This window comes from Phascolarctos cinereus, unplaced genomic scaffold (genome assembly GCF_003287225.1).
Source record: "Phascolarctos cinereus isolate Bilbo 61053 unplaced genomic scaffold, phaCin_HiC Scaffold_1;HRSCAF=81, whole genome shotgun sequence".
Classification (NCBI taxonomy): domain Eukaryota; kingdom Metazoa; phylum Chordata; class Mammalia; order Diprotodontia; family Phascolarctidae; genus Phascolarctos; species Phascolarctos cinereus.
This window is the reverse complement of record NW_027555514.1, coordinates 167,888,994-167,916,366: the sequence shown is the minus strand read 5'-3', so window position 1 is coordinate 167,916,366 and position 27,373 is coordinate 167,888,994. Positions and strand designations below refer to the sequence as shown.

Genomic DNA, 27,373 nt, shown 5'->3' with positions numbered 1-27,373 from the left:
GTTCAGTCATTTTCAGTCCTGTCTGACTCTTCATGACCCCATTTGGGATTTTCTTGGCAAAGATACTGAAGTGATTTGCCATTTCCTTCTCCAGATCATTTTACAGATGAGGAAACTGAGGCAAACAGGGTTAAGTGATTTGCCCAGGGTCACATAGCTAGTAAGTGTCTGAGGCCAGATTTGACTAACTCCAAGCCTGGCACTGTATCTACTGAACCACCTAGCTACCCAGTAGAGTGCATAATGATCAATTCTTATGTTCACTAGACCTGTAACTCATATCCTGATGAGTGTGAAAAATTCAAACACGATTACGCACCTTTAAGAAATTCACACTTTTTCAAAGAGATGACTCTAGGACAAATTGCGAAGTAGACAAAATTCATTCTGAACACAAGGCTGGCTTTACAAAGCTGGCTACATATATAGTGAGATTTAAGGAGTGCTGGGCAAGGCCCCCAGCAAATAATATCTTCTTTGTCCAACAAGGTGTCTGATTTCACCATTAAAGTTTCATTCCTTTGGGTTTTGAAGGCTTTTTAATTTTAAGAGTTCTTTCATAAAATACAATATCTCTAAGAAGGGGAGAAACATCATTATTTTCTAATATCTTAGTAGAGATTGAATGTCAGCTGAGCTTAGAGCAAAACAGATTCAGAAGGTGGGGGTGAAGAAGCCCTTTGCAGTCACAAAAGGATCAATGAGGGGAGAGAAGTCAAGCTAAAAGGGAAGACAGCCAGAGATGAACTTAACCTCCATTTTGCTCAGACATCTGCACACACATTTTCTGTACCAGTTCCCCATACAACCCCTCTAAAGCCCTCTTCCCCCTAGCCCGGGTATCTAATACTCCCATGCTACTCTGAGTCCCTCCAAATCGTCAGGGAATCTAATAAATTCGCAATGAGTAGCTAAGGATTCAATGTACTATTCCTCCCAGCCTCATTGACATTTTATAAAACAGCAAGAAATACAGCAGCTGACTTTTAGGTATCTTCCGTAAGACAGTGTGTTAGACTGTACAACATGACAGAGGATGGGGCAGCTAGGTGGTGCAGTGGATAGAGCAATGATCCTGGAGTCAGGAGGACCTGAGTTCAAATCCAGAATTAGATATATAACACTCACTAGTTGTGTGACCCTGAGCAAGTCATTTAATCCCAATTGCCTCACCAAAAAAAAAAGACAGCATTTTGGGGTTTTGGATTTTTGGAAGGGGACCTTCCAGTGTCCCTAAATTCACACTAGTCATCAGATAGTCACCCCCAGCCTTGGCTTTTATGGTTATGTACTTGTTTATCCAGCCAGACTGGCCCTGTAGCTGTTTTTCACCCACTACTCTCTGTCTCCTAACACCCATTCTTTACATAGTCTGTCTCCATGTCTGAAATGCAAGACCTGCTCACCATTATTTCCTAAAATGCCTAGTTTCCTTCAAAGCTCAAGTCAAGCAGCAACTTCTATATTAGGCTTTTTTTGATTCCCTCAGCTTCTATTGCTATCCCCTGATATCTGCACATATTTTGCATATGTTTATATATATATACATATATATATGTATGTATGTATACGTGCTCTTTCCCCCTTTTATAATGTAAGCTCCTTTGAGGGCAAGACACAGTTTCGTTTTTGTCTCTGTCTCCAGAACCTAGCACAGCATCTGCTAGGTAAGTGATCATGCCTTAGAGATGAAGAAAGTAAGGTAGCTATTATTAGGTTGTCTCCTTGTGTCTGTTTCCTAACTAGATCCTTTGACTAACTGAATCCTTTCCTCTTCTTTTCTAGGACTGTGAATGGGGAAACATTTACCAGCACAATTAGAGAGAGGACTGTGGCTCGTGGGCTGTATGCACAAGCAAGAGCCAAAGGCAAAACTGCTGGATGGGTGAGGTAAGAGCAGAGAAAGGACCCATCATTGTCTTTTTTTCCCCCCTATTATTAAACTCTTTCTGTCATCCTTTTCCTAGGATTACTCTCTTTTCAAGTTGGAAATTATGTGGTCCTTAAAGGGGCATAATACTGTCCTACATCTCACTTAAGTCACTAGATCTCTCCATAGTCTGTTCCAAAAGTGGGCACATATGAACTAGCTCTATCTATCACCAGAGGCAAGCAGCATAAAAGATGCCCCAAAATCAACTTTCTAATATCAATGCAATTGATGAAAGAGATAGTAGAACACTCAAAAATGTCTCAGAGATCTTAGACATCAGATTTGGGGGCACAGACCCCATGGGACACTACCACTATCTTAATGGAGTTTGAGTGAAATTTGGGATTCCAGGACCCAGTATAAGGAGGGGTCAGAAATTTCCCTTATTTGCCACTTAGGATGCCAAGGGGAAGAGCCCAATGAAGCGTATGGTTCAGAGCAGGCCCCTATTCACAGCTCTGGTACCCAGAAAGAGGAAGATCCTGCAGACAGTAGGTTCTTGATTCTAGCTGTTACATTCTATATTACTTAGACCATGGCTTAGAACATAAGGGTAGCTATCAAGTCCCTTAGTCCCAGCCTTGGTCAGTGGAACATGCTTCTAAAGGAGAATACTGATGTATACTGAGAGGCAGAGCATCACAAGGCAAAATGCAGCACAATACAGAAGCTAACACAGAGAAAATAAAGCAAACAAGCCTTATTGAGAGAAAATATTCCCTATATGTGGAAGCTAGGCAGTGCAGTGGATAAAAAGCCAGGCCTGGAGTCAAGAAAAAGACTCTTCTTCTCGAGTTCAAATCCAGACTCAGACACTTGCTAACTGTGTGACCCTGGACAAGTCACTTAACCTTGTTTGCCTCAGTTTCCTCATCTGTAAAATGAGCTGGAGAAGGAATTGTCAAACCACGCCAGTATCTTTGCCCAGAAAACCCCAAATGGGGTCATGGAGACTGAAATGACTAAACAACAACGACGACGACAATCAGAATCTGAGGCAGCCAGGGAGAATGGAAACAAACCCACTGAGAGGCACGGTGGAATATGGCACCAAAGCCAGGAAAGCCTGGTGGCTTTTCACAAGATTCCTATCTGAGCGAAGCAAAAGGCGGGGTCAACTGGAATAGCATTCAACTGGGCTGCAGCCCTAGGGGGAGGAAACACCATCTGTTAAGTTCCTCTTTTAATAAATTATTCTTGCTAACCACAGGCTGAGCTTAGCTGCTTCTGCAGGAGCAAAGTACTGTCAGCATCCTCTACATCTCAGGGCCCAAGATGCCCTACTTTTGGCTGAGAGATCCAGAAGATGCCTGGATTGCCCTATCACTAACAGATCACGTCTCTCAGCCAAGCTTGTGATTAGTTTCCCAAGTTCTTCATTTATTTCCTTTTTCTGTCTAAGTAGTGTACTTGGAAGAAGGAAGAAAACAGGAACTTTTTAAGCACCTGCTATGTGCCAGAGTTGTGCTGCTAAGCGCTTTACAAATATTATCTCACTTGATATTCATAAAACCTCAGGGAAATAGGTGCCAGTAATACCCCCATTTTACAGATGAAGAAACTGAGGCAAACAGAAGTTAAATGACTTGCCCAGAGTTATATAGCTAGTAAGTATCTGAGACCAGATTTGAAATCAGGTCTTTCTGACTCTAGGCCCAGCACTCTATCTACTATGCCAACTAGCTGAAGAATCATTCTATGTTGTTGCATCTGGAATAATGTTTATTTTTATGGATAACACTTTCAGCGGCAACTCTCTTGATATGGAGAATTTCAAAATCGAAGTAAATATCCTCCCAGGATCTAATGTGCAGTTTGAGCTTCATTACCAAGAAGTGAAATGGAGGAAACTGGGATCCTATGAACATAAGCTCTATCTGAAGCCTGGTCGATTAGCCAAACACTTAGAGGTAAGAGCTTTCTCACATAATATAGAGTACCCAAAAATCTTAGTGAAATTTTAAAAGACTAAATATCTTAAACTTCAATAAAGCTTGAGTGCTTTTTCAAAGGAATCCAAGAAAAGAATCACAAGAAGACTGCCATAAGAGAATCACTTGATGGAGCTGGGCATGCTTAGCCTCTAGAAGAAAAAGATAGTTGTTTTCAAGTATTTGAAGGGTTGTCATGTGGAAGGCAGACTTGCCAGCCACATTAGACTTATTCTGCTTCATCCCAGAGTCAGAAATAAGAGCAAAGAGGCAGGCTTAGGCTTGATACAAGGATAAACTTCCTAAAAATTAGAGCTAACCAAAAGTAGGAGCTACCTCAGAAACTAATGAGTTCTTCTTTACCAAAGGTCTTTAGGCTAATGCTGAATGAGTACTTTGGGGGCATTTTTCAAAGGAGCTCAGGTAAAGATTGGACTAAATGACCTACAAAATGTCTTCTATTTCTGAGATTCAAGTATTCTGTGGTAATGTGATGAAATGAATCTAGGGTTCGTACCTGTTAGTGTAGTGTGAATTCTACCAATCTGCAGTCTTTCATTGTTTTATTTTTCTAAGTAATTTTCTTATGTGAGTTCCTAATATGTAGTAGTCAGATAGTTTCTCTGCATTTTTAGGAGAATTAGACAACTTTTAGATTATGTCTCTCAACTCTGTCCTCCAGCTCCATCAGCTTTATTTGCAAAGCTTTCAAACATTCTTTTATCTGGGTAAGTTTTTCACCTATTCTGCCATTTCTCCCACTATTCTCACAATTTCGCTCTTCAGCACAAGAATGTTATTTATTGGTGAAGGCATTGTTTTATTTATGTTTTCCATGGATATTTCCAGATTGTTAAGTTTTGTCTTCATTGTCTTTCTCCTTATTTGGTTCTTTGGTTTTTTGCTTATTCACGTTGATGTTGTCTTGTTCCAGTCTCGTTTCTGATGCCATTGCTTTGTTTTAATTACTAATATTTTGCTTTTGTCTCTTTATTTCAATTTCAATTAATTGTATTTGAACTTTTTTTTTTTACTAATTTCTCAGATTGCTCCTCTTCATTTTCTGAGGGTTAATTTGCTTTTGAAGCTTAATACCTCTGGGTTTTTTGTTTTTATTTTTTGGGTTTTGGGGGGCATGTCTATTAGTATTTTGTAGGAGGATTTTGAGGAACAGTGCTCTCTTCTAACTTACTCTGCCCATCTTCTGAAAATTCTCTTTAAAGTTTAAAAAAAAAAAAAAAAGGATTGCTAATACTGTAAATACCCTTCCTTCCTGCTTCTAGGTAGATGTACGGATTGTTGAGCCGCAAGGAATTCATTTCCTTCATGTTGCAGAAAATCTTGGAGACCATTTTGATGGAATTCCAGTTATAACTAAAAGCAAACAAAAGGTAAAGTAAACATTTCATTAGTAGCAAGTAACCTAAGTACCTATTAGCTTATGTGTTGTGTTACCTTCTTCTTGTGTCCTGCAAAAAGGGAGAAAGGTTCAAGGCAAGGCAAGATAATATTTGAATGTCATTTTTTCCATTCTAAGCACTGTGAAGTGCCTAATGTGAATTAGGTGGGTATATTTGTAGTCTAGTCTAGACCGCAATGGAAAATTAAGAACAAAATTCCCAGAAATCTACTTCCAACCTGACTCTATTTTGGCACCTCAGTTTCCCCCAACAGGATATCCCTCTGTCAGTGGACCGAATATAGCTTTAATAAAACCTAAATTATTTTGGTTAAATTTCAACTACCATAGCAGTCATTCAGCTTGCTTCTTCCCCAGTATGGTCAGCAAAGACAACATCTCTCAGAAAGGCAATATAGCCACCAGTAAAAATAGTTTTCTTATACATATTAGAAGATGGATGGAGGAAACTGGCATATATTCCCTCTACACAGCACCTTTTGGGAATTTATGCTGGGGCTTATTACCATAATAGTAACTAAAATCTATTTACTGCTTTAAGTTTTACAAAGTGCATTCCTTCTCAGCTTGGGGTTTGTTATCTTATGAAGTAGGTAGTATAAATATTTTTCACATTTTACAGATGAGGAAACTCAGAGAGGTTAAGTAGTTTGCCCACAGTCATTCAACTAATAAGTGTCAGAACCAAGATTCAGATTCAGATCTTCTGACTCCAAGTACAACATTATTTCTACTTCATGTGTGGAAAGATCGCTAAACACAACCACTCCACTTACACAAGCTAGAAGGAGTGGTAGTTCATCATCTCCATCAGTCAAACCAGCATGGCTTAACATGAATTCAATATTCCTGAACTGGAGGAAGCCAGTCAGTTAGTATATTAAGCATCTAGTATGTGTCAGGTATTGTGTTAAGTGCTGAGGATTCAAGAAAGAGGGGGGGAAAACAGTCCTTATTCTCAAGGAGCTTGTAGTCTAACAAGGGAGATAACATGGAAACAACTATGTATGAACAAGATATATACAAAATAAATTGGAGATATAATCTTAGAGGGAAGTCACTAAGATTAAGGAGGACTGGCAATGACTTCTTGCAGAAGTTGAAGCTTTAGGGGAGATTTGAAGGAATCCAGGGAAGCCAGGAGGTGGAGATGATGGAAAAGAACATTCTAGGCATTATGGACAACCAAAGAAAATTCTCAGAATGAGGAGATGGAATGTCATATGAGAGGAACGGCAAGGAGGATAGCATCACAGGAATGCAGAGTACACAGAAAAGGGTAGGTAGGAGAGAGTCCTAAGATCACTGGAAAGGCAGAAAGAGGCTAGGTTATGAAGGACTTTACCTTCATGTTGCTGTTCTTTTCTAGGCACATGTTTCCTTTAAACCAACAGTAGCTCAACAAAGAAAATGTCCCAGCTGTTCTGAGACTGCAGTAGATGGACAGCTGGTCATCAAGTATGATGTGAATAGAGAAAAGAAAGCTGGTGAACTTGAAGTAAGTATAGAACAGCTCTATCTAGGGGAGTCTCTAGAAATACCAAGTCAAGACCTTTCTTACAATAGAAAAAGACCATGGGTTTGGTGGCCTAAAATTCCATTTCAGGTCCATAGACTTTGGAGAAAGGTCTAGAAAAGCATTCCTGTCTTTTGGTTCCTAAATGAGATTTTTCAGATTAAGAGAATTTGCTGATGTGCGGTATGAAGGAAATACCATAGAAACGGAAGATTATAGCTGAGGATAACAAGGGTCTGTATATTTGCTACAGGATGTTGTAAAGATGATGGAGCCAGACTATGAAGCATGAGATAAGGGTCAAATCGGGTAACATAATTGAAAAATGATCATTCATCAGATCCAATTCAATTGAATAACTAAATGTCTGATATATGCCTGCAGTCACTGTTTATTAAGCACCTGGGATGGTAGAAAGTTTAGATACAGCATGGTGTCTGCTCTCATGGAGTTCACATTCTAAAAAGGAGACAGATAAATGAGGATAATACGCAATACATGATAGGTACATGAAGGAATTACAGAATTTGAGAGTTGGAAGGGACCTCAGCAACCATTTACTTCAACACACAAAGGAATTCCCACTATGACATTCCCAACAAGTGATTGTTTAGCCCAGGGGTGGGAAACCTGAAGCCTCAAGGCCACATGTGGCCCTCTAGGTGCTCAAGTGCAGCCCTTTGACCGAATCCAAACTTCACAGAACAAATCCTTTTGTTCTGGAGATTTGTTCTGGAACATGAGGCCGCAGGTTCCCCACCCCTGGTAGTCTCTGATTGAGAATTTCCAGAGGGAGAACCCCATCACCTCTCAAGGTATACCACTCCGTTTTTGATGCCTCTTCTTATTAAGGATTTTTTTCCCTGATATCAAGCCTAAATTTGCTTCTTGGAAACTTCTACTCATTGCTTTTGGTTATGCCCTGTGGGGCTAAACAGAAAAAAATCTATTCCTTTATCCAAATGACATCCTTTCAAATGCTCGAAGACAGCAATCATACGTCCCCTCCACCCTGCCCAGCTAAACCTAACCAGTTCTTTCAACTGCTCTTCACATGTCACCATCCTGGTTGCCCTCTTTTGGACACACTCTTATCAATATCCTTCTTAAACTGTGACTTCCAGAACTAAACACATTACTCCATATGTTGCTTTTTCTTTTTTTGAGGCAATCAGGGTTAAGTGACTTGCCCAGGGTCATACAATTAGCTGATGTCTGGGACCAGATTTGAACTCAGGTCATCCTGACTCTAGGTCCAGTGCTCCATCCACAGTACCACCTAGCTGTTCCCATATGCTGCTTAATGAAGTCAGAGTACAATGTGAATATCTCTTTCCTATTCCTGGGAGCTACACTCCTTTTAATGCGCCCAAGATTGCATTAGCTTTTGTGGGCTGCCATATCAGATTGCTGACTCATACAGAGCTTGCAGTTTTCAGAATTGCTGTGTAGACATACCTACCTCACCACATACTTGAAAAGTTGACTTTGTATTCAAATGTAAGACATTACATTTGTCCTTATTGAATTTCATCTTATTAGATTCAGTCCAATGCTCTGGACTCTCAAGTTTCTTTTGAATCCATCCTCTGTTATCCAGTGAGGGGAAGGGGATGACCTCCCACTGAGGATGACCTCTCAATCATCAACATGTAAAGTGGTGTTCTGTGAAGCCTTAGATGACCTTGAGAATCAGGAGAGGTTTTGTGGAGGAAGTGACTTCTGGCTTGGGCTTTAAAGAATGGTCAAGAATTCATTATGAGGAGTAGGGATTTAATGAACCTTTTTTGCATGGAATGGAATGGAACTGAATCTTATGAGCTCATTCTAAAGTAGAGTCAATGGCCTTTGCAATTAGGTCACTGATGAAGAAAGGTTTCAGAAAAGTGGTGGAGTGGGAGATATATTCACAAAATAATGCTTGGTAGACAATGTTTGGGATTTCCCAAGGAGTCTTTTGAGTAGCAAGAGGCTTAATGTGGAAGAAGTGGCATGGCTACTGTGGAGGTTGCTTGTGAAAATGTAGAATTTGGTTAACTTAAGGATTTTTTTTTCTTTTTTTACTAGGATAAGTAATAATGAAAAAGGCTCCTTGGGTACTAGATCAAAACAGAACGGTTAATGCCTATCATAAAGGAGATTTATATTAAATCTGAAGCAATAAAGATTATGATAAGTATGCAGTATATTAACATTTTAAGTAGTACTTCAGAGAATTGCTGAGGAGATTAATGAGTAATGGTCCATTTCTCCCAAAATGTCCATTTCTTATACATTAGCTTTTTTTAATTTCAAAAGGAAGCAATAGACATTTATCTGAAAAACAGAATGCAATGCAATTACGCAGATTTTATCTTTATAGAGTGATCAGACACACATTAAAAACTCAAGATCATTTCTCATTCTATTATTTTTTATATTTATGGCTCCTTAAGAAAAAACAACTCAATGGCCTTTGACCAGAACACAGCAGAACTTGGGAGCAAATTATTCCAAAGGAGTATGGCTTTTTCTTCTAAAGACTATTTCATGCTGACCTGAGTGTTTCAGAGTTGTTGATGTGATCATTATTTATCCCTGAAAACAGGCGAGTAACTGGAACTTCATTCTTTTACAGGTCTTCAATGGTTATTTTGTCCACTTCTTTGCTCCTGAAAGCTTGGATCCAATTCCTAAAAACATCCTTTTTGTCATTGATGTCAGTGGATCAATGTGGGGAATTAAAATGAAACAAGTGAGTATTTTATAGGTAGTGACTACAAGGCCAATCATGAGTGCAATGGACCAGGAGATTTCCCTGCCCTTCTTTGCCCTGTCTCCACAGGGACTACCTTACACACACACACACACACACACACACACACACACACACACACACACACACACACACACACACAAACACACACACACACACACACAGAGTCATGCAAAATGGCTATCAGACACTGAAATTCAATCATTGCGAATATGTGAATGTGCAAATTCTGTTCCTTGAAGAACTTTAAGAGTGAAATGAATTGTTTTCTTCGGATTATATGCTTCTGTAGAACACTTCTGTTGCAGCCAAGTCAATCTTCAAATAATTCTCCCCACCTAAAATATTTTTTCCTCTTCAGTAATTTATGTCCATATTTTCTTAAGCTCAAAATTCATCTTCTCCAAAAAACTGTCTCCATCTAATTCCATCTAACTTATTTCTCCTTTATTCTATATCCTCTCCACACTTAAGAATCCAAAATCATAGAATTTCAATGTTGGAATAGACCTCCAAGACCATTTTGTTTAATTCATAACCCCAAAAAGAATTACCACCACAACACACTGGACAAGTGGTCATCCAGTCTCTGCTTGATGACTTTAAGTGATGGGGAACTCATTACCTCCCAAGGCAATTGATTCCAGTTTGGGATACATTATATTGTTAGGAAGTTTTTCCTTACAACAAGCCTACTATGGCAAACTTTAAAATGCTATATAAATTCTAGTTATTACTATCATAACTAGCTTTTAAAAAGTGATTTACATACATTATTTTATTTGAGCTCCACTCCAGCCCTGTGAGCTAAATAATACAAATATTTCCCCCATTTTACAAAAGAGAAAATGAAGACTCAGAGTGGATACATAATTTCCTTAAGGTTATCTTGCAGATTAATGATAAAACTGGGATAGGATCCTAGGTTTCTGTCTCTAAATCTAGGATTCTTTCTCCCATATTGTCTCTCAAAGATTGCAATTTAACTGGAGGGAAAGGAAAAACACACATATATACCAGAAACAACTAGACAATAATTATTTAATAACATGAACAAGTGCAAACTGACACAGTCTAAGAAATGTGTGAAAATTGCAAAGAAGAAATTCTAGACTTTCTGCCAAATTCATTTATTTATTTACCCATTTAGTGTTCATCTATCATATGCTTAACACTAAGCTTGGAAAAAGAAGGCTAATCCCAGAAGTAGTTTACAACCTCATAGGATCACAGATTTAGAGCTGGAAGGGATTTTAAAGGTCATCTAGTCCAATCTCTTTATTTTTACAAGGAACCTAAAACCAGCAAAGGTCAAGTGACTTGCCTAAAGTCACAAAGTTAGGAGAATCTGAGCCAAAATTTGAACTCAGGTCCTTTGACTCCAAATCCTGTACTCTTTCTATGGTATCATACTGCCTACATGGGGAGATAAGTTGCACCCAAATTAAATGGTTAAAAAGCAATAGCACAATAAGCAGTACGTAAAATAAGTACTCAGGGAAAAGAGATATATTAGTTGGAGTTGTCATAAAAGGCTTCCCAAAGGACAGACAGAAATGGATTCAGTGTCACCCACATTTTTGACTTATTATGATAGAAATTTCTCACTCCTATATTTCAATAGACTGTTGAAGCAATGAAAACCATATTGGATGACCTAAGAGCTGAAGACCAATTCTCAGTGGTGGATTTCAACCACAACGTCAGAAGTTGGAGAGATGAGTTAGTTCCAGCCACTAACGCTCAGATCACTGATGCCAAGAAGTACATTGAGAAGATCCAGCCCAATGGGGGTATGTGGCTTTGACCCAATGCCCAGTGAGAAATAGCAACAAAGTCCAATTTCAGAGGCTTCAGAGGGCATCGTGGAACATTATACATACACTTCATTCATATATACACATATATATGTACATATGTATGTATGTATGTGTGTATGTATATATATATATATATATATATATATATATATATATATATATATTATGTTTGTATGCATGCATGTGTATATGTAGCCCAGATAGTTAAAGAACAGAGACACTTCTTCAGAAGCAAAATAGACATTCCCCACCCTAGGAAAGGGCTTGGGCTTGAAAAGCTCAATCATATGTCCTCTTTATATTAAGAATTGTCCTTTAGTCCTCCTCCAGACTTTCACCTTTGGCTGAAGTCTCACAGGGGTGGTGGAGAGAGGGAGGGACTAACTCTTCTATGTATATAGTATAATAAATGAAATCACAATCCTTCATTAATCATCCTAAATGAAAAATGTTACTCCTCTCCGAAAGTTGAGAATTTAGAAGCTGATTTAAATCAGTGGTTTCAGACCTGAATTTCATGTGGCTTTTTTTAAAAGTTTTCACAACATTCACCTATTTTCACTACTACTATCTACATTTTTATTCTTCTCAAAGGTCTTTTGAAGCCATTACATATTAATCTGAAGAAAAGGATTACGTGATTACGGGAGAGGGGGGAGGGAGGAAACCCTTGAGTTCCCTGATTTAGGGTACTTTAAATGGTAAAATGGGGCCCAGAAGGGGCTACTACGAGTCTAAAGCAATGGGGAAATACAAAGAAGTGGAGAATTCCCTCCTCAAGTGGAAGTTTGCCCAGCTTCTGAAATCTGGGACACTTGGGAAGCAAACAGATATGATCTGAACAATGGATAAATTATTCATAAATAATCACAAAAGAAAACTAGAATCAGCAGTGTGATAGTTTTTGAGAGAGGGAAGAGTATGCAACTAAGCAGTGTTGTTTTGTTTTGTTTTGTTTTTTAACAGGCACAAACATTAACGAAGCTCTCATGAGAGCAATTTTTATTTTGAATGAAGCCAGCAACCTAGGGATGTTGGACCCCAACTCAGTCTCTTTGATTATTTTGGTTTCTGATGGAGATCCAACAGTAGGTAAGCCCCACTGGGAGCTCTATGATTATGGATGTTTCCACTGATTGTCATATCAAACTTTCTAGAAGAAGTGATGAGCTGGAACTGGGAGATCTGGTGGCCTTTGCCTGTTGTGGGCTAGTACTGTTCCATTCGATTCAACATTTATTAAATCTACTCTGTTGTGTAGCTTTTAATAAATGTTTTTTAACTGAATTATAAAATTCAGTCAACATTTATTCATAAGGGGCAGCTTGGCATAGTGGCTAGAGAGCAGGACTTGAAGCAAGGAAGAGCTAAGTTCAAATCCTGCTTTTGATGCATCCTGGCTCCCTGACCCTTGGGTTGCCCTAGGCAGCCCTCTAAGAGCATAAATTGCAAATAAGGAGCCAACCTGTACTTTTGGAGGGAGTTTCCTCATCTGCTGAGGACAGGACACTGAACTTTGAGATAGTGGCACAACAACAGAATAGTTTTATGTATATGTATTATCTCATCTCTATGAAGTTTTCTCTCTAATGAATGATAAGTACTTTGGCCTTATATTTATAATACCATGTCAACAATGTAAAAGTATAAAAATGTGGTGAAGGTCTGTTGTTCATTCATTTCACTCTTTATAACATCATTTGTGGTTTCCTTTGCAAAGATACTGCAATGGTTTGCCATTTCTTTCTCCAGCTCATTTTACAGATGAGGAAACTGAGGCAAACAGGGTTAAGTGACTTGTCCAGGGTCACACAACTAGTAAGTTTCTGAGGCCAGATTTGAACTCAGGAAGATGACTCTTCCTCATTCCAGGCCCAGCACTCTATCTAATGTACCACTTAGCTGCTCTGGGGTAAAGTTGGGAGAGGAATTAAAAATCCTACCATGAGTCTTCGATTGGGAAATCAGAAGCCCTTGATTTCTAGACCTGAGACTTCTAGGTGACATAGGCAAGGTTACTTACCTACAAAATAAGTTTACCACTTCTACTTCCCACACAGCTGAGATGAAGAGTGAAAAACTAACAACAGTAATGTTCAATGACAACGGAAGTCATGGACAAAATAACAGAAAATATTTCATTGTGAACAGAACTAAGAGAAAAATTTATACAATAAAAACATTTAGAAGAAAAACAAATTTGAAAGACTTTAGAACTCCAATCAATGCAATGATAAGCCATGAGTCCAAAGGAATGAAGATGAAACATGCCATTCACCTTCTGATAGAAAAATGATGAACTTAAGATGCAGAAAGAGACATTCTTTTTCAGTCATGGCTAATTAAGAAATTTCTTTTTGCCAGAAAATGTAGATATGTATTGAGGTACTTATTTGAGAGGTTTCTTTTTTTAAATTTGCTCAGTCGTAAGAAGTAGTGAGAGGACAGATTAATTTTTCTTAAACTTGTTATTTGAAAAAGAAATAAAAACAACTTAAAAAACAAAAAGATAATATAAACAAATAAAGTATTTCATTATAGTGACATTAAAATGAGTAATTGCAATGTTTTTAGTTTCAATTTGTCATTTATGTTTCTTTCAAACAAAATTTGTGACTCATTGAGGTTGTTTCATCTCTCTCTTCCCTCTCTCACACCCTCAATTTCAGGAGAGCTAAAATTGTCCAACATCCAAAAGAATGTCAAAGGAAGCATACAAGATAACATCTCCCTGTTCAGTCTGGGGATAGGTTTTGATGTTGACTATGACTTCTTGGAGAGGCTGTCCCAAGAAAACCATGGCATTGCTCAAAGGATTTATGGAAACCAGGATACTTCTTTACAGCTCAAGGTACCCTTTGTCTGCATTTCTTTCCTCACTAATTGTGTCTGCTGAAGAAGAAACAACCCATACCTAATAGAAGAGAATCAAATGAAGCTCTTAGGACTCTCTACGTTCTGTCAAATTCATGAAATCTAAAATAATAAGAGATGATGTATAGTACTTTATACATAAAGTTCAGAAAGCACTTTGCATATATTATTTCATTTGTTGCCTACAACAACCAGGTGGTGTAGGTTATCTTATTATCTCCATTTTACAGGTGAGGAATGTGAGGGGGACTACAGGATTACACAGCTAGTAAATATTGGGGCAGGATTTGAACTTGGGTTTTGACTCCAAGTCAAGCAGTGCCCCATCCACTATGCCCATCTAGCCACATCAAGTCTAGAAATCAAGTGCTTCTGAGATCCTGACTCAAGACTCATAAAGGGTTTTCAATTCTTCTCCTCCCTTCACCTCACTTACACTTTCCACATTGGTAGCATGGTATGATGAATAGGAAGCCAGAAAGGATTTAGCATTAGCTACTGGTAAGAAAAGACGCACACATGAAACTGTTCTGTTGCTATACTGCTGTCACAAAGCCCAGTGTCCTGCCCTCTCTAGGCAATAACTGCCTTAAATAGAAGCCAGGAGAATCTCAGGTATGTTGTAAGAGAGAGAATCTGATCTTTCTCATTACTTAACATGCTGCAGCAAAAGAGGTCATTAACAACTACGCCACCTCTCTGCCCTTTTTCTCTTCCTCACGCAGACTCAAGCTCTGTGCTTTCTAACTCAGTTTCTCCTGCAGACCATCCTGAGGCTGAAATTACTGTCCAAAACCCATTAAACTCTCACTCAGTCCCACTGAAATTTGCAATCCAATCACAAATACTTCTTCTCCTTCTGTGCTCTCAGATCAATCTCTCAGTCCAAATCTAACTATGCCAGGTTAAGGCTGTTTCCTGCTGCTCCTAAGCAGTCCAGAAAAATTACAGGAACCTGCAGCTTCTGGTGCCCTCCTGTATCTCTCTTCCCCTCTCAGTAACATGCCAGGTTCCTGAAATAAGTGCAGAAGGAAAGGAAAGGAAAGGAAAGAAAGAGAGAGAGAGAGAGAGAGAGAGAGAGAGAGAGAGAGAGAGAGAGAGAGAGAGAGAGAGAGAGAGAGAGAAAGAAAGAAAGAAAGAAAGAAAGAAAGAAAGAAAGAAAGAAAGAAAGAAAGAAAGAAAGAAAGAAAGAAAGAAAGAGAGGAAGGAAGGAAGGGGAGCCCTTTTAAAGGTGAAAGTACTGTTCCTTGCCCCTCTTTCCTTTGTATCACCCCAACCCAGGAGAGGAGAATTAATGTGTCACTTACGTGACCTCAGGCAAATTGCTATGTATCCCTAGTTCTCAGCTTTTCAGCTGTAAAATGGGAGAGTTGATGGCCTCTGAGGTCCCTTGCAGTTCTATATCTATGATCACAAAACTGTGATTCTTACTCAAGGGCCATGGTATTATTAAGGTCAATACAAACAAGATGAAGCTACAATTTGTAAAATCTTTTAAGCATAAAAGATCAAGTTTCTTGTTTATTTTGGAATAATGCTTTTTGGAGATTGCTACTAAGATTAAATTGACCGTCAAAACAAAAAAAAATACCTTTCCCTGGGAATGCCCGATTCCAAGCCCTAAATTATTTCTCATTTTGAGAAAAATAAAATGTACCAGTTTGGGGAAGTTTTTTTCCAGATGATTTTCCTTTTGTATATGCTAGCACGTTGAGTTTCCTGTACTTGGTTCAATAGAGCCAATGCTGAGATGGTAAATGGGAAACAAGGATCTCATCAAGTCTTTATTATTGACTCTGTGGTAGTCCTTGTGGTATGGTAAGTCTCATAGCCTCCCTTCCTTTGGTTCAGTTTTAACACCTGGCATAAGACCTTGTCCCCAGAAATAGGAACTGGACCTGTGACTTCATCAGTTAGGGGAATTCCAATTGAGGAAACTCCGTTCATAAATGCAGATCAGCCCCTTCTCTAGAACTATAATACTAGAGAGTTACTTGGAGCACTGAGAGGTTAAGTAACTTGCCCAGGGTCACAGCTAGTATATGTCTGAGGTGCGACTGGATTTTTTATGTGAGAAATATTACTGGGAAATAGATCAACCCATTTAAGGTGCCATTATTTCTCTTGTATCATGAATGGGCTAGGTTATTTTATTATTTTATCCATTGCACCCAGAAGTTATGAAGACCTCGAGCCTAGGTCTTCCTGGCTTTGAGTCTGAGCTACTATGCCAAGCAGCTTCTCATAGTAGACTATGTAGGGTTAATATCATGTGAATTTCTTCATACCTTACCCTTGTCACAGAGATAGATGCAATGAAGATGCTGTGGGAATGTAAATAAGTTGATATTGACTGAAAGCCCTCAGAAAATCTGCTATAGACATATAGATTGATATGAAAGTAATGATTTTTCTTTCTTTTTTTTTAAATTTGCAGCAATTCTACAATCAGGTCTCTACGCCATTGCTACGAAATATTCAGTTTAACTATCCCCAGGAGGCCGTGACAGATGTCACTCAGAATAGTTTCCATAACTATTTTGGAGGCTCAGAAATAGTGGTGGCAGGAAAAGTTGAACCTGAGAAGTTGGACCATGTGGAAGGTATCATCACAGCTACATCGGTATGTCTTCTTTGCTATGATGCTGAAGATCTTTGTTAGAATCCCAAATTTGGGGGCAGCTAGGTGGCTCAGTGGATAGCACTCCAGCCTTGGAGTCATGAGGACCTGAGTTCAAATACGGCCTCAGATACTTGACACTTTCTAGCTATGTGGCCCTGGGCAAGTCACTTAACCCTGATTGCCTCAGCAAAAAAAAAAAAATTTAAATTCCAAATTTCCTTCAAGACTCAGTTCAAGTACCACCTTCTATGTGTGACCTTTCCTAATTTCCCCAGCTGCTAGTACGCTGCCCTCACAATACTGATTTTACATATACTTATATATATCCATGTTGTCTCTTCAGATAGAACATAACTGAGGAAAGAGTCTGTCTCCCTTTTGTCTTTGCATCCCCAGTGCCTAGCACAGTGTCTGGCATATAGCAGATAATAAATGCTTATTGACTGATTGATTGATACTCTGCCGCATACAGAATTGAAAAAAGGAACAAAAGTATACATACCTTCTTCCCAATCATACCTAATATCATTCCTTCCCTGAAACACCAATCCCAATATCTGAAGACATATCATATGTCTATCTTTTCCCAATTTTTTTCACCTGTACTATAGCAAAACATGGTCACCTTCTATATTTTAAAGAACTTTGGCATATGTTATTAGAAAAACTCCTTAGGAAAGGAAAGGAAAACTGAACTATAAATAAAACCTTTCAGTTGCCTTCATAACTTCCAGGAGCAATGGATAAAATAATTTAGCTCATTCGTAATACCAAGAGATATGACGACACCTCAAATCGACTAATCTATTTCTCAATAATATTTCTCACATAACAATGTTAAAGTAAGACACTGATATCCACAAATAGCTAACTTCCAAGAAAAAAGTATATATGACACATATCTGACATAGGCTGCATATTGCAACATGGTACCCGCCATTACTTATTAACCAATTTTTACCACCAATTTTTTTTTGCCAATTCACATGTTAAAAGCTGTTGCCAGAGCCGTATGTTTTATACACATTACCTGATGTTTCATCTATGATACAGGCCTTTTTCTTTTACTATTTGTCTTCTGTTTAAAGTAAATCCATGAAACCATAGAGCAAAAGACAGAGATATTTTGTGACCATATGAAAGTTTATTCCAACAAAGGTTGAAGGGGTCTTTTACCCTGGAGAGGAAAAGCTGTCCTCAAGGATTTGAAAGACTGTCATATGGAAGAGGGATTTAGGCTTCTTCCATTTATCTCCAGTAGGTAAAACCAAAAGCAATGGGTGAAAGTCATCAAGAAGGAAATTTAAACTTGAAATCAAGAAAAACTTCTTAACAATTAAAGCTGTCCCAAAAAGAGAATGGGTTTTTTCAGGAAATAGTAGGCTTATCCTCACTGAAGGACTTCATATGGAGGCTGAATGAGCACTTGTCACGCCATGGTAGAGATAGATTCCTCTTGAGTATGGGTTGGCCTAATTAGTCACTGAGGCCTCTTCCAACTCTAAAATTCTGTAATCCCGTGATATTTTGAAAGTGTCTATAAATTGGTGGATGATGACTTCTTGTTGGAAATGGTCCTGTTTTTGCACCACAATTAAAGGAATTACTAAATATTTTAGCCGCTACAACTTGACTGAAAGGGAGTGGTTACCATTGGCTTGCTTTGTCCAGATGCAACATAGATTTGCACCAATGAGCCATTCCGGTTAAATTTTTCATAATTTCTATTCATTGAAGTTGGGGGTGGGGGGAAGCTATGTAGCCTAGAAAACAGACTGCTGGAAACTGCCACTAACCTTAGTAGGAAGACTATAGGAGACAGGAATTGCAAGTGCTATAGGCAAATTCCCAGGTGCTGAGTCAGATATTCATAAATCAAAGGACAGAATAGGCCCCTGAGGCCATTCAATCCAAGACCCTCATTTTACGGAGGAGGAAAGTGAAGGCCAGAGAGTTAAGTGACTTAGCCCAAGGTCACACAAGCTGTAAGGTCCTAGGTAGGCTTTGAATCCAGGTCCTCTGGCTCAAGAGTCAGTGTGATGTACTCTCCTGTCCTCTCTGGTGACTATTGCCACAGAAGATGCCACAAAGGTCCTGAGGTCACAACAAATGAATTCATAGAAGGTGCCACTGCAAATGAAGTAGGCTCACTTGAAGATGTAGGTCGTATCTGTGTGGCAGCACCTGCCGATACTGTTCCAAAAACAACTGTGGATCACATTACTAGTTGTCACCTACTAGTGGCACTGCCTCTCAGGACATGCTCAGTTAATAATTCTAAGGAATAATAATAATGTACATATATGTATGCATGTATATGTACATAATACATATGTGTGTGTTTGTGTGTTTATACATATGTGTATATATATATGATGAGGGTCAGGTTGTGATGCGGTGGGATGTCTCAAAGAATTTCAAAGACCCAAGCCAACTCCAAGCCAGTTAGAAAGATTAATTGTGAATTTGACAGTTTCATGTTCTGCTGAGTGACTATGTTCCTTAGAGGAAATTGCAATTTCAGTAAGGTAAGACAAACAATTTTATAGAGTATGTGATGCTGCTTATACAATCAAAATTTACATAGAATATGGCAATATGGTTGATACTAAAAAGTCAAGAGGGGTTTGTTAAGGGATTAGGAAATAGGAGAGGGAGTCCCTTCTGTTATTCAGTGGTCAAACATCTTGGTCATGCTGCTTTCTGATTGTCTAGCTATTGTGATCCTGTCTGGTCAAGATAGATGGTTTAGGTATTGTTGTCCTGTCTTGGGCTAAATGGATGATATGATTGTGGATGGGTACAAGAACACACCTGTTCAAATATGTGGCTTGGATCTGGAGGCAGTGGCCAGCTAAGGGCAGTGAGCATGCTGTGTGTATACACACACACACACACACACACACACACACACACACGCGCACACACACACACACACACACACACACACACACACACACACACATATATACACACATATGCCAGGTACTGTGCTAAATTCTATAATCATTATTTGAGCTTCACAACAAGCCTGGGAGGTAGGTGCTATTATTATCATCTCCATTTTACAGATGAGAAAACTGAGACAAACAAAGGGTAAGTGATTTGCCCTGTGTCACACTACAGCAAGTGTCTGAGGCAAGATCGGAACTCAGGTCATCCTGACTCCAAGTCTAGTGTGCTATCCACTGTGCCACCTAGTTGGCAGTCCAGTAAAGCACTTCACTTTTCCCCTCCCCTTCTTAGAACATAGGCAGATAGCCTCTGCCTACCCCGAGGGGACTGTAAAAATCTGAACACTCAAAATTATCTTCTGTCTACTTCTGTCTTTGTTTGACCCATCACTGGGTTTCTCAACTCAATTGGAGTCACATATTGTCTTTTCAAAATCTGCTTCCAAGTGGCCTGCCACCCTGAGGTCACCTCCTCTAACACTTGTGGCACCATGTATCATCAGCTTTTCCAACTCAGCAACAAGTAGGGAGACTCAACCCAGGATTGAGTCATACAGATGGATGGATGGATGGATGGATGGATGGATGGATGGATGGATGGATGGATAGATGGATGGATGGATGGATGGAAGGTGGATGGATGCAGGTATTGCTTTGGAGGTTGACCAAGATAATCATTGCTTTTTTTTCCTCCTTACTCCTTTTGTCTCTGAAATTTTAATCAGCCACATTCTGTTCCAACAATCAGCTCATTCTTTAACAGAGGGCAATATAATGGTTCCCTTCTCTGCTGCTTTAGGGAGTTTATATTAAGTGAAAAGTTAGGAATACAATCAGAGGTAACAACTAGTAAATTTTCTAAAATTTAGGAAGAAGGGTGGCTCTCTGCCTTAATTTACATTTATGTACCTCTAGTTAACTCTGGCCATTTTGTGGTTAAGGTAAAAATTCAGGTTAATATTTAGGTAAAGAAGTGAGTAGAGTATGTTATAGTGCTTGTAGACAGATCCCAGAAGGGGATACTGGGTAGGGGGTGGGGGACAGATCTATTTTTGGAACTTTCTTCAATCTTTGAGGAATTGAGTACCACCAACAGCTTCAGCCAGAGTCTTTAACTCTGAGATGACTTTGGGGCTGATGGCCCTCCTTGATCTCTTCCTTCTCTGCCACATCTTAGTCTTCATTTTGTCTACTTTTGCCTGTGACCCCTGTGCTGCCAGTTCTTTCTGGTTTAGTCCTTGAGGTCCCCCATCCTTCCTCTCTTCTAACGAATATTTTTCTCTGATTCCAAACTCCTAGTTTCATACAAGCCCCTAGTTACTCAAGCAGTCCGGTTCACACCTAGTTGACATATCTGTTTAATTGGGTCGCCAAGATGTGTTCTCACCTGAAAAAGTTCTCATGGCTCAGTGGGATTCAGTGATTGACTGATTAATTGATGGATTAGTTCAATCAATGCCCCCCTTCCCTAAATCAGGTAGCAGGTAGAGAATATCTGCAAGTGCTCCAAGGTGGGAGAGTGGGGAGAAGAAGGGGAAGGGAAGGATGGGAGTCCATGTACTTGACAGGAATATTGACTAAGCACACCCTAATTGGGAGCACTACACTAGGAAGCACTACACTGATAAAAGCATATGCATTAATGAAAGGTGTGGCAGAACTGAATGGGGGAGGGGAGCGGGAAGCCTGCAGCCTCGAGGCCATATGTGACCCTCTAGGTTCTCAAGTATGGCTTTTGACTGAATCCAAATTTCACAGAACTTGTTCAGTCAAAGAGCCACATTGAGGACCTAGAGGACCAAGTGGCCTCAAGCCAAGGCCACAGATTGCCCACCCTTGCATCCAATCCTAATGGAAATACATACTTCTTTTAAGATAAACTTGAGTAACTTGCACTTGAGATTGCAGTGTCTGATGAAGCTTTGCTATGCAGAGGCTATTTCCTTGAACAGTGCTTTGCCTAGAAGGTAATTGGTTAAATCAGCAGGTGCTGCATAGCTTAGGTCTGCTTAGACAATTACCTTTGCTCCTTGAAACTTAAGGAGACAGAGAGAGAAGTAGTAGTATTGTAATAGATGGAAAGCTGATCTCTGAGTCGGGACCATCTGGGTTCCAGTACTACTTCTGACATATACAAGCTGTGTCACCCTGGGCAAGTGATTTATTCTCTAAGTCTATAAGTTGCAGAATAGTTATTGATCACTGCTGGTAGAGGGAGTTTCCTCACCAGGAATTCCAATTCTCATTGAAATGACAGGTCTGGGCCAAAGGACCAGTACTGCTACTTGATGTCTTCGGGAAAAATCGAAAGCCCAAAAGTGGTACTCAAAATTTAGGGAACTTTGCAAAATTGACTTTGATTCAACATTTTTACTTTTGGTAGTATACCTAATCTTTAATGGTGTGGGAGGTGATTGTTTGATTCTATTTGCTCCCTTAAAGCCTTCCATTAAAAAAAGAATATTACTGCTGCTGCCACTACCACTACCCAAAGTGACTTTATACACTGTAGACACTGAAATGCCAGCTGATGGATCTACTTCTTGGACTTATTTCCACTGAACTTCTTATCCTCCAGGCCAATGCACAGTTAGTCATGGATACTCTCGCGGAAATGGAGGACTTGGAAGCCTTCTTGTCAAAGGACAAGCATGCAGACCCTAATTTCACCAGGAAATTATGGGCTTATCTAACTATAAACCAACTTTTAGCTGAAAGGTAAGCAGGAAAGAGCATCTCCTAATGGAATAACTGTTTTCTTAGGGTATTTTCTTGCTATACAAACCAGAAATTTTCAGTAATTCCCAAGGAGAAGAAGATACATAGGAGAACTACAAATTAATATCACACAGTTTGGATAAGTATTTCTCCCAGCACCTAATACAGTGTATGACACATAGGAGGAGTTTAATAAATGTCTGTGGATGGTTGAAGCTTCACCCTAAACTACTAATGAGTTGGATTCATTCTTGAATACTAACTCTATATGATATGTAGTATAAATTTCATTGTCTCCATATTACAAATGAGAAAACTAAGGCCCAGTGAGACCAGGTGTTCTATTTATGGTCAAACAGGAGAGTCGAAGTAGAGATTTGAACACAAATCATCAGATTTTATGCCCAGGAGTCTCTCCACTATATGATACTGAAGACATTACTGAATTGAAAAGTTTAGGATTCTGATATCAGAAAATTATAAATCAAGATTGACGGGGCATCCAGTGTTCACATAGTCTGCCACCCAGCCCTCATTTTGGGCTAAACCTATACTCTCCAATCCATACATATGGGCATCTGCCATAGTCTTGGAGATTACCAGGGAAGGAGATTCCACAAACCCCTTTCTTATATTATTCTAATGTCTTATAGCAACTCCCATTCACTTTTGTTTTAATCATATTTCTATTAACATCTTTTGTTTTTACATCACCTTAAGTTCTGAATATATCCCCACCCACTTCCCTAACTAGCAAGCCATCACTTGCAACAAAGATTTTTTTTTAAATTTTTTAAAAGAAAACTAATAAATGCCTCACAGTGAATATAATATTCCATACCTATAGTCTCCCACCTTTGCAAGAATGGGAAGGACACAAATTTTCTCAACTGTTAGGTAGTAATAAAATCACTGTATTCAGAATTCTGACAAAAGCAAAGACTAATCATTATATCAAAAGTTCCCCCAGGTTATTGTAACAATTTTGTTTCCAGATCTTTGCTACAATAAAATGTGCTACTATAAGAGTTCTTGTATGCATGGGTCCTTTGACTCTCTCCTTGACCTCACTGCGTCCCAATAGGGATACTTATGAGTCAAGGAGTTTATACAGATTAATAACTGTTTAGATAGTCAAAATTATTTCCCGCAGCAATTGAACCAATTCACAGCTTCAACAATAGTATATTCCTATATCAGTACCCCTACCATGCCTCTAGTTTCTCTTTTCCTCTTGTCATCTTTGCTAATCTGATGGTATGAAATGGAAACTTGGTGGGTTTTTTTTTTTTTGCTTTTCTCTTACTAGTGACTCAGAGTATTTTTTTCCATATGTGTATTGATAATTTGCTTCTCTTTATTTGTAAACTTGCTGTTCATCTCTTTTGACCAATTATTTACAGGGGTATGATTCTTCTTTATATTTGTATCAATTCTTTATTTTTGATATTCAAAATTTATCAGACATTCCTGCAAAGATTTTTCCCAGTTAATTATTTCCCTTCTAGTTCTAACTACATTTATTCTGCTCATGCAAAAACCTTTCAATTTTATGTAATCTAAACTATCCACTTTATTATTTATGATTGCCTCTATCCTTTACATAGGTAAAAATTCTCTCCCTAACCTTAGCTGTGGAAAGCATCTCCATTCCTTCTCCTCTAATTTTTATATGACCTTTTATATTTAGGTCATGTATCCATTTGCAATTGATTATGGTATGCTATGTAATTTTTTTAACTAAACGTAATTTCTTCCATACTGTTTCCCAGTTTTTCTAGCAGTTTTTGTCAAAAATGGAGTCATTTGATTTATCAGGCACTATGCTGTTGTGTTTGCTTCTGTCTTGTTTCTCTAACCTGTTCCACCAATCAACTTTTCTGTTTTGTTTTTTAAACAGTAAAGCACTTAGTACAGTGCTGGCACATAGTAAGCAGTATATAAATGTCAGCTATTATTATTATTACCAAATAGTTTTGATGGTTATTGCTTTAAATTGTGTAATTTAAGATCTCATCATGATTGGCTTCCCTCTTACTTTTTTTTCATAATTTCCCTTGAGAATCTTGATCTTTTGCTCCTCCAAAAAATTTTGGTATTATTTATCTAGTTCTACAAAGTAACCTTATGGTAGTTGTATTAGTATGGCATTCAACCTACAAATTTATATCGTATACAAACAGTCAAAGTGAAAGTGAAAGTGAGCTAGTACATAGGAAATAACTCAGGCAAATTAGGAGTATGGTTGTTTCTTGACTAAAGCACTGCAGAGTGACTCTGTAGTGGAGGGAAGGTTATGAACCACAGGCTTTAGTCTCCTTGACAAAATCAAGGTGAAGAACATTCATCCTCTTTTATAAACGCAAAATGAGCTTACTCAAAATTAATAAATAACACACCCTGCATATTGCCAAAGATGACACAAAATATCAATAGTCAATGTTGGAGAAGTTGTGGAATGATAGGCACACTAATACATTATTGTGGAGCTGTTAAATAGTACAACCATTTGGAAAGCAATTTGTAATTATGCAAATAAGGTAAATAAAATGTACATACCCTTTGAACCAGAGACTCCATTAGTGAGCTTATATTCCAAGGAAGGTTTTGATAACAAGAAAATCCCCATATGCAGCAAAATATTTATAGCAGTACTTTTTGTGACAGCAAAGAATTAGAAACAAAGCAGATGCCCATTGATTAGGGAAGAGGTAATCAAATTGCATTACACAAATGTAATGGAATAATACTATCCTGTAAGAAATTATGTATGTGATGAATATAGAGAACCATGAAAAGATCTGCATGAACTGATGCAAACTGAAGAAAGCAAAGCCAAGAAAACAACATATAAAGTAACTACAATAATAGTGAATGGAAAAAATCACCAAACGCTAAAAATAAAAAACAAATATAACAAATTATGAAGAACAAGTAAGACTAAAATAAAGAAATATTAGAAGTCATCTCCAATCCACCTCTTTGTGGGTGTAAGAGGTCCACAGTTGTCATACACTGTATATGTTTTGGGGCTTTTTCAAAGTATTGTTCAGTTGTGCTTATTTTCTTCTTTTAAAAAAAATACTATTTGTTATATGGAATGACTGTCTGGGACAGAGAAGAGGAAGGATACTGGGGAATGATACAAAAAGAAGACATCAATTAAAAGTTGTTTATAAAAAAAAGTTTAACCATGACAGCAATCAACTGAGCATTTTCCCATAAATATAGGAGCCAACTTGGGTCTAGATTTAGATCCCCAAAACAAGTCTCTAATTCAGTCTGGAATGTTTCGATGATGGTTTGTTTGGTTCTCCCCCTACCCCACATAGGACTCTGGCTACCACAAACCTTGACAAAAAGAAGATAACAAGAACCATCCTGCAGATGTCTTTGGACCACCATGTTGTAAGTCCACTTACTGCCATGCTGATTGAAAATGCTGATGGGAATGAGAGGATGCTGGCAGATTCTCCAATGGACCAACGAAGACCTTGCTGTCAGGGTCAGTGTTTCCTTTTAGTCCAGAGGCACAAACTATCTCTTTGGCCCTGGATCAAAGGCTAGGCCACCCTATGTCACTTCAAGGCCCAGCCCCACTGTTGCAATTTTTGGCCTATGTTAATGAGTACTCTAGCCGTTTAATGTGGTGAACTTTGGAATAGTCACTCTATTGGTCCCTTTTACTTTCCTTTCTTAGTGACTGACATCTGTGAGACACATTTGAGAAATATCTGCACACATTACAGTAAATGCTGTCTTTATTTTCAGCCTTGTTGATGCTAGATGGCAGGTTAACCCTAGTTGTTTGATATTCAAGAAGAGATCTTGTGATCTCAGTCAGTCAATAAATACTTATCAATCACTGGTTATGTGCCAGGCACTGTTTTAAGTACTGGGGATACAAAGAAAGTCAAAAGACAGTCCCTCCTCTTAAGGATGCATAGTCTAATGGGAGAAACAACATGCAAACAAATATATACAGATAAATCTAAAATAATCAACAGAGGAGAATCACTAAAATTAAGAGGGATTGAAAAAGGCTTTCTGTAGAACATGGGATTTTTGCTGGGACTGAAGGAAGAAAGGAGGAGGAAGAGAATTCCTAGCATGGGAGACAAACAGTGAAAATACCTGGAGTCAGGAGGTAGAGTTTCATGTTCAAGGAACAGTAATGAGGTGAGAGTCAATTGATTGCAGAGTATGTCAGGGTTGGGAGGATAAGGTGTAAGAAAACTATACCACTGCCACCCCTCTCTCCAAAGCCTTTTTTCTCATTTCTTTGATGACCAAATGATTTGAGAGATGTCAAGCCCTTGGAAAAGAGGAAAGTGATTTGTATCAGAAAGACAGTTTCCTATTTTAAAATGGGAACATCTCTCTCCAGTAGGGCAACCTACTCGGAAAACCAAATCAAGACGAAAAGATTGCTAGATAAGGATATGGGATCAGAATTAGGAAAATACATACAGACCTAGAAATGACCAGCTGGCTGAGATGAGCCCTCTTCCTCATTCATTATTGAGACACTTCCCTTTTGTGCTTGGGGTGGCTAATAATACCTTTTATCATTACCTCCTAGCTTCTGTTCCTGATTAATTTAGTTAAATTAATTAGATTGATAAATTAAATTAATTAAATTAATAACAGAATGGGGAATCTTCTTTTACCACAACCACAAAGCCTAAGATTCTAGACCCCCAAAGCCTACAAATTTGTCCTGATTTCAGTTCCACTGCAAATGTAGGGCTGCCTAGCACTAAACAAACAGCTGGAAGCAAGTATGCTGTGTTTTTCTTTATCATGTGCCTACGCCTTCTCTGCTTATG

General features: G+C 38.6%; 1 protein-coding gene across 1 annotated transcript in view; it reads left to right on the top strand.

Annotated features, from left to right (window-relative positions):
* Positions 1–27,373, top strand: part of ITIH2 (inter-alpha-trypsin inhibitor heavy chain 2) — a 49,839-nt gene that overhangs the window by 9,810 nt on the left and 12,656 nt on the right. The window contains exons 5-15 of the mRNA XM_020965108.1: positions 1,786–1,890; positions 3,681–3,843; positions 5,148–5,255; positions 6,654–6,782; positions 9,418–9,534; positions 11,180–11,348; positions 12,342–12,467; positions 14,045–14,226; positions 16,687–16,872; positions 22,405–22,544; positions 25,877–26,049. Coding sequence (XP_020820767.1) covers positions 1,786–1,890; positions 3,681–3,843; positions 5,148–5,255; positions 6,654–6,782; positions 9,418–9,534; positions 11,180–11,348; positions 12,342–12,467; positions 14,045–14,226; positions 16,687–16,872; positions 22,405–22,544; positions 25,877–26,049 — 1,598 coding nt within the window. The remainder of the gene's footprint in view (positions 1–1,785; positions 1,891–3,680; positions 3,844–5,147; positions 5,256–6,653; positions 6,783–9,417; positions 9,535–11,179; positions 11,349–12,341; positions 12,468–14,044; positions 14,227–16,686; positions 16,873–22,404; positions 22,545–25,876; positions 26,050–27,373) is intronic.